The 13,232-nt window shown below is 43.5% G+C and overlaps 1 protein-coding gene across 2 annotated transcripts in view; it reads right to left on the bottom strand.

Annotated features, from left to right (window-relative positions):
* Window positions 1-13,232, bottom strand: part of LZTR1 (leucine zipper like post translational regulator 1) — a 212,254-nt gene that overhangs the window by 173,528 nt on the left and 25,494 nt on the right. For both annotated transcript variants that reach the window (XM_078667052.1, XM_078667051.1), the window contains 2 exons: window positions 11,177-11,239; window positions 6,791-6,847 (listed from right to left, as the gene is read on the bottom strand). In XM_078667052.1, the coding sequence (XP_078523178.1) occupies window positions 6,791-6,847; window positions 11,177-11,239 (120 nt within the window). The remainder of the gene's footprint in view (window positions 1-6,790; window positions 6,848-11,176; window positions 11,240-13,232) is intronic.

Raw genomic sequence — 13,232 nt, 5'->3', positions numbered from 1 at the left:
AAAAACTGTTGGATAGTGAACTGAATGCAAAATGGCTAGTTGACAAGGTACTTATAGAGAAGTAATTGATGATATTAGGAGAAAATCTGTTACGAAGCTTAAAGAGTAAATAAGCAAAGTTTAAGACTCACCATGAATTAAGTGGCCGGTTTGAAGGACTAGAACGTTCTTTCACTCAAATTGTAAGGTAGTTAATCATTTGATCTTATTGGTCCTATTTTTGAACAATATGAACTATACAAAACTCATGAAAGCTGAAAGTATTCAATATTCTCTACAGTGCCTGGAAACTGTAGGTACAAAGGATACTACGGTCTTCAGGCACATGGTGATTCATGAGCTGGTCTCTTTCGCTTGAAAGAGAGAAAGCCTGAAAATTGTGACAAAAAAGTGTGCTGGCACTGAAAAAGACAGTGGAAGGAGGCCTTCTTCAATTTTGGATACCTGGACCTTACTTTGCACAAAGCTTGAATCAGGATGATCAAAAGCGTATCCCAGGGAGTGAACTGATACATAATAGTACATGTAACAATATCAGACAAGCAATGAGGGAAACAAGACTGTCCCATTCAAAACTAATATGGAGGTTCCCCGGATTGTTCCCTTCGCCCATCCTCTTTCTACTGTATGTCGCTCATGCAACCAAGCTCTGGAAAACCATGTATGACTCTTACTTTATATGCAGATGAATGACAGCAATTTTCACAATACAAAATTGGCATCATAGACTGCTGCTAATGCTGACTCTACTTAGACTAGCTTTAACTAAGACTAAGAATCACAAAAAACAAAAGCACTGCTCTTTGGTAATTAGACCAATAAATAGTAATAAATTAGCAATATAATATAAGAATATTAATACATTATACATTAGGTTAATAAAAATTGTAAACATTAGCTAACAATAAATATAGCGCATATTACATCACATATGAAATCTACAGCACTTCAAGTCAGACTTATCTCATTTACATAGACCTGGTGAATTTGAGTGTTTTTTTGGATTCAAAATACATTTTCCTTTTAAATTATTAGCAGATCTACGTATAACTCCACTTTAACCTTTGTTACTCTGAATGTCAGATCAAGTGTGTACCCTCAAGCATAAGGGGTCTCTGCTGGCTTTGTTTTTTAGTGTAAACCTAGGGCGATACATACTATAAAGAAAACTCATAGCTTTATAAATGTAAGATATTGTCTTCAGTAATTTATAGAAGAGAAATTTGGCACATAGCTCCTGCATTGAAAATATTTAAAAATAGGTTTTTGCGGCTAATGCTAGAAGATCCTGATGACACATCGACCATTACTCTCACTCAAGGAGAGGTGAATCACTGGCCTCCAAAATCAATGTTGCACCCTCTGCACTGTCCAGCAACAATGTACTGTTCCCGTCATTCCGTACTTGTAATATCCTGAAGGTTTGGAACTGATCAGAAGTCCTACAGAAGAATGGATGTTTGGGGTCTTGTAAATAATTTCTAACATGTAAATATGTGATCACCTTTTCCCATATAACTGAGCAATAGAACATTATAAATACTTGCTTTGAACAAGGCATGTAAGGTTTATTTTTATTTTTTCAATAGAGTACTATCTTGGATCTAGTTCTGTTTGTTTATATTCTGGGCATACTGTACACCTGAGATCCACTGCTATCTCACTTGGAACTAGAGCGTGGAAAACGTGGCAACTAGCAGAACTATACTTAAAAATAATTGCAAGCTAGATGGAAAGGAGGATCAAACACATTTTCTTCTGTTATGTTGTTATAATGGTGATATCATCTTTGTAGGCTGGTGGGGGAGGGGGAGGGAAGTGGATTGCCTGAGAAGATGGTAGACGCATGTTTGTGAAGCTCCACATCCCGACCCATGATTTGAGCGCAATCACCGCATGACGGTGGCCGAGCCCCCAGCTTAGCGGAGCGGTGACCCATACTTGTTGCTGGCCCTGCCTGGTAAGGCACACAGCACTGTTGCTCCCTCATGTAGCATATGTGTGGGCCATCGCCAGGGGAAAGGGAGGGTAATTCTGCTATACCAGCTGAATTGGGCAGAGAGAGAGAGAGCCAAGGTCTGGGCCTCCGCAGAGGCGGAAAATCACAGTGAGAAGGCTGGTGTGCTGGGCATGATTCCGGCCAGCCAAAGGGGGAGGATCGGATCCCCTGAATGTCCCGGAGGTCTAACTTTACTCCTGACGTGGGGTGCCTGCATTATCAGTGCTCGGTGCTGTGAACCTGGGACACCGTGGTGGCATGGGCGAGGAGCCACGTCACGCAGCCCAGACACGAAAGACTGAAGGTGAGCCATGAAGTCTGGCGATAATCACATGACTGGGGGCTGCGGATTTCAGGCTAGAGTAGTGGCATCTCTGTAGCAGGGCCCAGCCAGCCCCCCTACAAACCTATGAGTCCTCGGCAAGTGTGGTTGCAAGTGGGAGGGTCAGATACCCCATGGGAAATGACTGAAAGGTGATACTTCCCACTCTATGGAGAGCAGTCAGGACAAAAGCCAGTAGCAAACGGAGACCAGCTCGGTACCTGGTGATATAAAGAGCAGACACCCAGAGGCGCTGCCCTAGGGGAGACCCTACCACACTGCCATACCTCCTCAGGCAAACACTTAGATGCCCACAAAGACCACCGTTTCAACTGCATGACCCACCGCTTTCCCGCCATGGAGTGAGAGAGGCTTTTTGCTGGTGAGGCAGTGCCCGGTAGCCAGGACATCACTGACACCTGTCTGTCTGCATCTCGGCAAGAGTCAAGAAGGAAGTGGGGAAGAGAGCTCTACTAGGCAGGATAGGGCCACCACAAGGGTGAAAGAGGGGTGTGGTGGTCCAGGTGCAGATGGAGGTCTGCAATGTTCTCCTATTCTTTGGGAAAGGTTGCGCCATTGCCATGGGAGTTGTGTGAGGAGCATGGCTGACAAAGATCGCTCACAGACATGGGAGGCCCCAAAATAGACTACATGTGCCGCCCCAGTGATTATCTTCCAGAGGGTGTCCAAGGGCCTGGCATGTCCTGTGGGGTAGTGAACGTGGATGTGAAGGGCCCGCTTCTGCGGAGGGGTCCTCCTTCCCCCTGGTGAGGGACTTGCCATGAGGCTCCTGCGGAAGGCGTGAGCCCATGCACCTCATGGGGAGACAAGGGGATGCAGGCCCTCATTCCTGGAGCACCCGAACGGAAAACCCAAGGAGCACCCGGATACAACTCCGAGTCAAGAAGACTCCAAAATGTCTGCCATTGAGGAGAAACTCTCCAAGATCCTGGAAGCAATTGCATACTCTTGACAGGAACTCCGTGGTCGGGTTGACACTGTTGCCATTAACGTAGGACTGCTCAGGGAAGACTAGAAGAAGTTTAAGGCCAGAGATGATGGTGCAAAGTATGCCATAACACATAGAGACCAGGCCTCAGGGACTTGGAAAGCAAAGTCCAATCTCTTACCGCCAAAGTGCAAGAACTCGAAGGCAGGGCGGAGAGCTCGAGGAGTTACCTTGCAGTAACAACGTCAGCATAGTGAGCTTCTCGGAAGGTGTGGAGGAGTCCGACCACATACAATTCTTTGAGAACTGGCTGCTGAAGACAGTGGCACCGGTGAAACTGTCGCCTTGCTTTCTGATTGAGCGTGTCCATCGGGTCCCATACCATAAACCTCAATTGTGAGCCATCCTACAGGCAACGCGATCCACTGGTCCAATCCTCTATGAAAAAACACGCATTAACCTCTTTCCAGACTACACAGTGACAGTGCAGTGCCGAAAAGCCTCCTTCCTGGGTGTGAAGCGGAAGCTTCGACAAATTAGCCTTAGGTACTCTCTTCTACTCCCAGCCAAGCTTAAAGTCATAGTCCACACAACCAGCTACATTTTTAAGGAACCCATGGATGCTTGGGACTGGGTGGTACAGCATTGTTATGACACGGGCACTCCAACCTCACCATCTGAGAGATCACAAGTCTGAAGGCCCCAGGAGGCAAACCAGGCACATGAGCAGAGAGCAAAGGGCTGCGCACATCACGTGGCTCCCAGCCCAGCACAGGCGATGGCGGATCGGTCCCAGCCTATATCCACGGTGATATCCCGGTAGATCGTGGGGTGCTCCCCGACACCTAGTGTACTGAAGGATGGCCTCTCTGAACCAGACTCACACACTTCCCATACCTCCGCAGCACTGCTGACTCCCAGGCACCCCTGACGTCACGCCACTGACGGCTGATCCATTGAGATAAACACATGATGCTACCCAATGCCATCGTCTATGGTGGCTGCATGATCTTGGTCGCCATGACCAGTGGCCGGGGCAGATGCTCAAACCACTCTGCGAGATCATCATCTTTTTGCACCACACAACTCATAACCTACTGCAATGTAGAAATGGGTTGGACATGCCTCTCCTAAAGTTTCCTCCGTTTATTTACTTTGGTTTACTCTTACAACTCTCACCTGGGGTAACGTGTTGTTGTTGCATGAATCTACCATACAGAATCCCCAGTCTTCATGTCAATGGTAACTTACGTGTATTTAAGAGTGACTCAGAGTCCCCTCATTATGGGCTTTTTGGTTAACTTTTTGGGCCGCCACATGTTTGGGGTTTGCCCTGGGTTGGGCGTTGTGGTGTTTTCTTTTGGTAACACAATACAGATCACACGGTGGGAGGGACACTAATAATGATTCATGGAGCGACTGTGGGAAGCAACCCTCTGTGACCGCAGACTGGTACACCTCCAACGGTTTAGGGGCTAGCAGGGACTCGTTTGCCTTGTAAAACTCACCAGGCAATCCGTTGGGGCCCAGCAACTTCTGAGTGGCATTGATCAATGGATTTCTTGAAGCATGAGGGGGGCATTCAAAGTGCCCCTATCTAGTGAGTACAAAGACCTGGTCTTCTAACATGGCTGGCTGAAGTCACCATATGGGGACTGGGGGTCTTTCTTTGCATCCCCCACTCAAGATGTACCTGTAGTGGGTTATGGTCAGAAATAGTGTTGCCGACGTATTCAGTTCTGGTGACTTGTGGCTGGAGAGTGGAGTGATAAACCTCACATGCAGTTTATGGGGAGCGGAATAATAAGAATAGTCCAGAGCCCTGTGGTCATGACCTGCCAGCATTCAAGGAGCGGCCAATGAGTGAGCCACTGTGAAAGGCAAGTGGCGCTGTCACCACGGGTGAGGTAGGTAGTAGGGGATGTGACCGGTCCATGTGTGGATCTAGGATGCAGTTAAAATCTCCCCCAAAGATCAAAGGTATGAGAGACCAATAGGTAAGAACTAGGGATACACGTGCCAAGAACGAGGTCTGGGCTGTATTTGGTGTGTAAATATGGCCCAACAACAGTGGCCTCCCATCCAATTGGCCCTCCACCAGCACGTATCGCCCTTCAGGGCCTATCTCCTCAGATTTGGGCCTAAACCGAACCCCTAGGTCGGACACAGAGGAGTGCTACTCGTGCAGACCCAGAGTAAGTGGTGCTAAAGCATTGCGGCAGCCAGCGCTTTTGTACGCGGCCCTCTTCGTCTTTGGCATTGTGAGTTTCCTGGAGGAGTGCCACCTCTGCCCCCCCTTTGCATTGATGCACAGCAGGTCTTATCCTGGCTGTTTCCATTCACCTCACATTCCATGTTAGTATGACCACTTTAGCCACAGTCAATCATCATGTGGGAAATATCAAAGTTGGAGGGGGTGGCATAGATCAGCGCACAGGGATAAGAAGCCGTGAAGAAGGATGCAAATCTCATCTATGAGCTGTGTGTTGTTGGGAAGAGCGACCCAGCACACAACTGGAAGGCACACAACATCCTGACCTTGAGTCATTGGTACACAGCAATGCTTAGGTGGGGCAAGGCTGAAGCATTGGCATTGTGGGTGGAGGAGGTCAGGGGGCTGCACAAGATCCCAATAGCCTCCTGCTGGGATGGTCTACTCAATGATTTCCAGACATTCACAGAATCACTAGTAGATTAGATAGGGGAAGTCTCCCTGTTTCCATTCCACACACAATATTGACCGCTGCCCTTTGGGTCCCCCGGCCTGGGAGGTCTTCAGGTCTTCCCCTACACAAACTAGGGTCCCACTTGCATGGGAACATTAATCGGTGTTCTGTCATGAATGGTGGGGTGTGAAACACAGCGCGGCACACCATACTCTATACTAATCAACAAAGAGTGTTGTAGAGGCTCACGTGTAGTAACATTGGCTGGGTGGACTGCATGATCTAGTATGGCATGACTCATTGGTGTGATCTGTGAGTTTATAATGTTACTGTTTATTCAATAAAAACGTGAACTGGCAGCTACTATGCTATATACTGCCTATGCGTAAACAATCTCTGTATGTACATATTGGCATCTACCAAGGTACTGTAGATTATGTATTGCAAAGAAAACTAATTAAATTCGGTTTTTTTTAATCTGTGTAGGTACATTAGGAAAAGAGGCTCTACAAAGTCATTCAATAATGTGTTCTAGGAAAAAAGAAGTAATACACTACATCTTTTTAGGTGTTTGCAAATAAATTATATTTTATTCTGCTTTTTCCATGGATTTGCATTATATGTAAGCAAATCTGAACAGTCATATGTGCTTTCTATTTTAATCACGTTTATCAATGTTATTGAGCAAAGCTTTTAGGTAATGAAGATCTTAAATGTTGTAGTTTTTAATTGAGAAACCTCTTTAATAAATATATTTACTTACATACTTTAACTACAGACATGGGTCAAGCATATTGAAGATTAGGACAAGCTAAATGCTACCTTTCTTCATGAATCTAGGAATATCTCCGTACCTGCACCAAGAACAGTCTTTTACATCAAACCTCAGCAGGTCATTCAGCATGATCTTTCTGAAAAGGAAAGAGATGGTTACATTATTATATGCCTTTGGATACCACCAGGTATCAGGAAATGCCCCCACACCCACTAACTACAAAAGAAGCAGGGTTGACCCTCAACCAAACCATGCCACAATAACCATCACAGAAACACACCAATCAATGTGCCTGCAACAATAATTCTGCATGTCCAAATGTTACAGATTCATCTTATATAAATAATATGGTTAAGTATTGATACATGTTCAAAAGATATGAAAGAATCTCCCTGTTGTCACCAACTAGAGGATGTATCCGTAAAAAGACCCTCTCCGTTAGGCCCACAATATGTGTCACATTAACACCACCTATAGATTTTTGTCAAGGCACTGCAGAATCAGTACAAACTGTCTTTCCTCTTCCACATTCATGGCAAGCTCAGTGGCATGCATGTAAATCTATAGCCATGTAATAAGTTAAAAAAAAGGCATCGTTTTACCTATATTTTCTGTTCCCCATACGTCTAATGTATTCATAGACCATGCACAGAGCATCAAGTAATGGTAGTAGGTCAGAAAGTTTGAGGAGGAAACAGTACCTTAGTACGTTTTTCACTAATTCCCGTGACTCCTGTCCGGCACACAGCTCCAGGTAGTAGTATTTTACAAATGTATTGGTGGCATCCTTTCATACATAAGCCACCTTTACTGCCTTTCTGCTAATGGAGTATGCCTAAAGCATTACCTTCAATTGTCTGCAAAGACTTAGACAAGGCCTTGCCTTTAATGGAATTTGAGAAAGGTGCAAATAATTTGTGTGCCAGATTGCTGCCTTCTATCTGGAGTGATATATTTGAGCCTCTATAGCATGGACTGTGTGCGGGTATCATTCATCTTCAAAAACAATCTTGTAATTTCACGGTCTGGTTCAAATTGGATTCCAGCACATGCCTTGAGTAGTAAGAAAGGGTGCATTCAATAAAACAATGGAGGTGCCAACAATTATGAGAAGCATCACCTCGAGCTCCCAAGGTCTCAAGTGTTGCATTATTGGTGGGATTTATGTATTTTTGGGAATCAAATCCATTTTGTTATACCATGTGCCTTTCCATAAGGAGTCAGAGAGGCTGAGTACACTCTGATGACATGCAACTTGTGTCCTTTGAGTGCTAGATGCAGTGGGTGCGCAACAATGTGCAAGATGATGAAATAGATGTGTGGGTAACAAGGTGCTTCCTCGACACTAGTTAACGAGTGTCTTAATCTTGCAGTAGTGGTGCTAGTAAAGGGTGACTACTCCTCTTCCCAGAGAATTATTTCTAAAACATAAGAGAATGAACTGCAGAAGTGCATCATGTGCAACTCTTAAACAAGTTGGTTAGGTTTAGGATTTCCTTGTAGAGGTATTTTATCTTCTCTTTTCTGTGGCATGAGCAAAGACTAGAAGGGTTATCGATGTGTGTGGCCTAGACCTATTTATGCTTTGGGAGCACCGCAGATAGTGGACCATGGGGGTAATTAATTACATGATCATAAGAACACTTGGGCAATACTATGTAAATATCTCTAGACCCAAAAGAATTATGCAGGAGTCGAGAACCCTGTGGTACTCCAAATGATACACCTTGTTCTATTATTTCTTTGCCAACTGTCACTTGGCCTTTTTTTATCGGACCTGTAAAAAGTCACCCAAGCAAAAAGTTACCTCGATCCACCACAGATCTTGACCCAACAAAGAAAAATGCAAGTGCTAACTCTGCCCCTTTGCGAAGTAAAAATCCAGTTGACTGTTAGCCAGAAAGCTGGAGTCTTCCAGGTGATGAGACAATTGTTTGGCAACATCTTATTCGGTCATCATTTTTCCCAGGGCCCGTAGATGTGTGATAGGTCACAATTTTCAGCATTAGTACTATCTAAGTTGCTCTCTATTAGCAATGACCGCACTATACCTCTTTGCCAATCCTTAGATAAAATACATGAGGGAGGGGCCGATTGATGACCCCAGTGAGAATGCGCACTGCCTCTAATGAGAAAGTCTGTAGCATTTAAATTGGTCCGAGCGCATCAAAAGGCCCAGATTTAACATTCGTTAGCATATTTTTAGAGGTCAGATAAAAAAAGGCCAAGTGACAGGCGGCAAAGAAATAATAGAACAAGGTGTGTCATTTGAGGAACCACAGGGTTCTTGACTCCTGCATAATTATTTTGGGTCTAGAGATATTTACATAGTATTTCCCAAGCATTCTTATGATCATGTAATTAATTACCCCTATGGTCCACTATCTGCGGTGCTCCCAAAGCATAATTAGGTCTAGGCCACACACATCGATAACCCTTCTAGTCTTTGCTGATGCCACTGAAAAGAGAAGATGAAATACTTCAACAAGAAGATCCTAAACCTAACCAACTTGTGCTGCACATGATGCACTTCTGCAGTTCATTCTGTTATGCTTAGAAATAATTTTACAGTGCATCTAGCATTTGGTTTAAAGAAATGTGGCCATACCACTCAGATGCAAAGAGTTAAATTGGCTAGTGAAGAAGCAAAGAATTTTGTTCAAGGCCTTCTGAACAGACTGTTCTATCAAGCTAATTCTTCAATAATTACTCGTGTGCAACTTTATAGCTAGTGGCCAGTTGTCTAGGTGTGATTACAAGTGTCTTCAATGAGTCCTGGAGTCAGTAAAACCATCACCAGACATTTGGAGGAAATACCTGAATTATTGGTTTGTAAAGCACAGTTCATGCTGGCACTTTAGAAGTATGAGGATGCGAAAGTCAGATTATTCAGGTCCATCATAGTCCTAGAACTCCTCTCCTATATTGGGACCTTATAAATTAAAAAGGATACCATCTTCAACTTGCATTCTGCATCCAATTTTTAGTGTTCATAGATCTACAATGGACCAAAGTGAGCAGTGCTTCTTTGGTACTGAGAGGTAGGTGGAGGATAGCCTTTTTTCTTTTAGTAGTCTTGTGTAATTTTCCAGGAGGCAGACGCTTTCTGAAGGAAAGGGACAAGTGTGAGTTGAATCTTTCTCATCTTGGAATGGATGAATTTGCAGGGTTTTCAAAGTGGATGCAGTACAAGTTTTAAAATGTTTTTAACACTGAGGAGCTTTTGTGCCACTGGTGATGGAAAGGCTATGCAGGCTGTAATCTTAGGACCTTCAGAAGTCCGTCATACCCTCTTCTGGGCTATCTCCTTCCTCTGCTTGGACGTTGTGACCCCAGGACTGGAGTAGGCTATGTAATGGTACATGTGGAGATGTCTACCAATATCCTTGGTACTGAGGTTTAGCAGCAGAGTAAGTTCTCTGTAGCAACTGGGGGAGAGGTGGAAATGTGACATGCCTAAAAAATGTAGCTACAGCTGTGGCCGACTAAGATTCAAGGCGAACAGTAAAAAAGGGGCAGCAATTTCTGCACGCAGTGTCTTTCATTGAGATGACTTTGTGAATATAGTACAGTTGTTACTCCTTGGTTGATTGTAAATTCTTTGTTACAGATTCACCTTTTACACAGTAACTGTGTGAGCCCTGTTGAGCACAAATAATTCTGTATTTCACCAGCAGACTACAGAATTATTTCAAGTCTGTTTTGATGTTGTCCAGCTAGAGAAAAGCCTGAAACACTCTGGCAAATTTGTCCAGCAGTATTTGTAGCTTGTTGGTGAGCACTGTTGGAAGCTTGGGAAAACTGTATTGCAGACGTCCAACTAAAATATCAAAAATCTTTTTGTCAGTTCCATTATGCCAAGTTTAGAGGAGCTAGGAATTTGTTTTGAAACAGAACTGCTTTAGCTTGACTGTCTTTACCACTGCACGGAGTAGGGGAACAAATGATAAGTCATTCAGAAACAGGACACTAGGCTTTCTTATATAAGTCATCAGTGTTGACCCTAGACTGGTAAGAAAGTTAAAAGGTCATGGTTCATCTCTAGCAATAACTAGTGTGGCATTCAAAGTTGGAAGACGGGAACTGCACAGCAGGCTTGTATTGTCAAGGAAGGTAGCGGTCGTTGTGGAGAGTGGGGTGGTTGTAGGTCGTGGTAAGGAGGGTGAGGGAGAGTAGTCAAATTAAATCCTGTTGCGTCACTGGAGTTCTCAGTATCCTCCATGAGCCAAGGAAGCTGCAGAAGCTCAGGCTTCTACAGAGTTATGCCCATTCAAGATGTGGATCAGTATGAACTCATTCAGAGTGAAGTTATACTTATGGAAAGCAGATTGATTACCATCGCGACACCGGATAACTCAAGAAAGGAGCTTCGTAAGACTCAATCAAATTGCAGAGGTTTTAGTCAAGCTCCTATCTCTGGGTGAAGAAATAGGTGGAATGTCATAGGTTAAAAAAATAGTCTTACCCATTGTCTCCTCCAAAAACATAAATGGCATCTTTGTAAGCAACAACAGTGTGTTTACTGCGTCTGTGGAGAGAACAAAAACAAGTTTTAAAACTCCTGATAAGGGAACACTTTAAGCCCCCCCACCCCCACAAATAAATGTAATCTATTAACAACATAAAGAGGAGCAAATTTAACTAGTCCTATGGGGGAACTGTCAACGGTGGTCAGATGTCTATTTCTCTATTGATGGCACAAATGTTATCAGAAGGCCTTCCACTGATTAAAACAGTGCATTTTTGAAGCATGTGTCCTAATATGTTGTTGCTTCTAGGTTGCTCTGGTGGCCATGCTCTGACCTTTGCTTATTGTATTTCCCAGTAAAGACACTCCTAGTGATGTATTTTCCCATCCACATGAGAATAGGATCATACTGATTTCTACCAACCTTATAAAACATAACACTTTGCAGAAGAACAACAATTACGGTTAGGTAGGTTAGTTTGTCTCCCTAATCTAGATTGTTACACAGAAGATTTCTATAACTCTTCATAAAAGTACTAAAGACACGCAAATCAAGATGCTCTAGTGAATTATTTGCAATACAACATATACACAAGTTACTTTATATCAGGAATACAAAGCAACATAATCACCTATTATGGGCAGACCTTTCCATGACCCTGTTACCTCAAGTATAAGGAGGTGATTGAACCGAACCCTCAGTAATTTGAATAATTTTACTGCCATATCAAAGATTTCATACTCTTTAATAAGGGGACTGGCACATTAAGTATTCAATAACATAAAAAGCACTCTAGTTGATAATCTTTTGACTCCATTCATTCTTTTATACACTATAATTAACACATACAACTATCATCTTGAAACTAAAATCATAACCTTTTAAAAGGCCTGTAAATGTAAAAACCTAGAGTATCCACTTGGCCTCAGGATTAATAAATTAACATGTAAAAGTTAAAAATGAGGTGGTGGCAAAACTAGACTTAAGCCCAAATTCCAGTCACGTTTATCCCCAATGATATATAATTGTGCAGCCAAAGAATCTTTCCGATATCTAGACCTTTTAACATATCAACAGGAAGTCAAAGTCGTAAACCAATCGGGGCACAATATGCCAGTATTGTGTTTATTTTTGAGGGACATTCTTGGGTTAATTTATTTATTTTTTATTTTATTTATTTGCAAAGTTTTATATAACGCTGGCTAGATCCGGAGGTATCGGATGCTTTACATGAGGATCAGCGAGTTACAGGTTACATAATTACATCAATTACAGGAGCCAAGTATAGACATTGGAGAAAAAAGGACAGGACAGCTCCACCGGGCAATGGTCACGGTTGCTCAGACTCTTCAGTAAGTATAGACAGGGCATCATAATTCCATCGAAAGCACCGGTCCCGGTGTTAATGGGAAGCGCGGTCTGCCTCGTCCTCCAGCTCGCCCCCAGGTCAAGAGTGGTGAGAGGAAAGGTGGAAGGGACAGTTTCAAAGTCTACAGATGCATCATGTCTGGCCACCATAATATTAATAGCATTCGTCTGCACCACACATGCAGGACCCGAGTTTGTAATTTTGGATTACTACAGCTCCCAGGAGATTCAAACAGGCGCTGTATTTAGGATAGATATGAAAGGTAACTATTGCCTGATGCTTAATGGGATGGCATTCCAAACCTTAAAACCAGAGAAGGCCCGGGTTTAGGTTTTTGGCAGCAAATGGTGTTCAGATAGAGGTTGCTAGTGCAGCAGCGGTGTCTCCATCTGCTTGATAGTATGTTTGTTTTTCATGTACTGGGGGTATTTAGTTTCAGTGCTTTGAAAGTGATGTCAGCAGATCTGAATGTGCAGCGTGCTTGGAATGGTAACCATTGGAGTTTCATTAGTGCTGCAGTGACCCACTCAAACTTTCTCGAGTTAGTAATCTGTCTTTCAGCAGCATGAAGGATAGTTTTCAGAAGGGTTGCCAGATAGCTGGGAGGCCAACGAGGATGGAGGTTGCATATTCTAGTTTAAGAACACCAGTGCTTGTATAACCTGCTTGAAAAATTCTGAGGG

The sequence above is a fragment of the Lissotriton helveticus genome, chromosome 11 (assembly GCF_964261635.1).
Source record: "Lissotriton helveticus chromosome 11, aLisHel1.1, whole genome shotgun sequence".
In the NCBI taxonomy this organism is placed as follows: domain Eukaryota; kingdom Metazoa; phylum Chordata; class Amphibia; order Caudata; family Salamandridae; genus Lissotriton; species Lissotriton helveticus.
The sequence above is the reverse complement of the archived record's forward strand: the minus strand, read 5'-3'. Positions and strand labels throughout refer to the sequence as shown.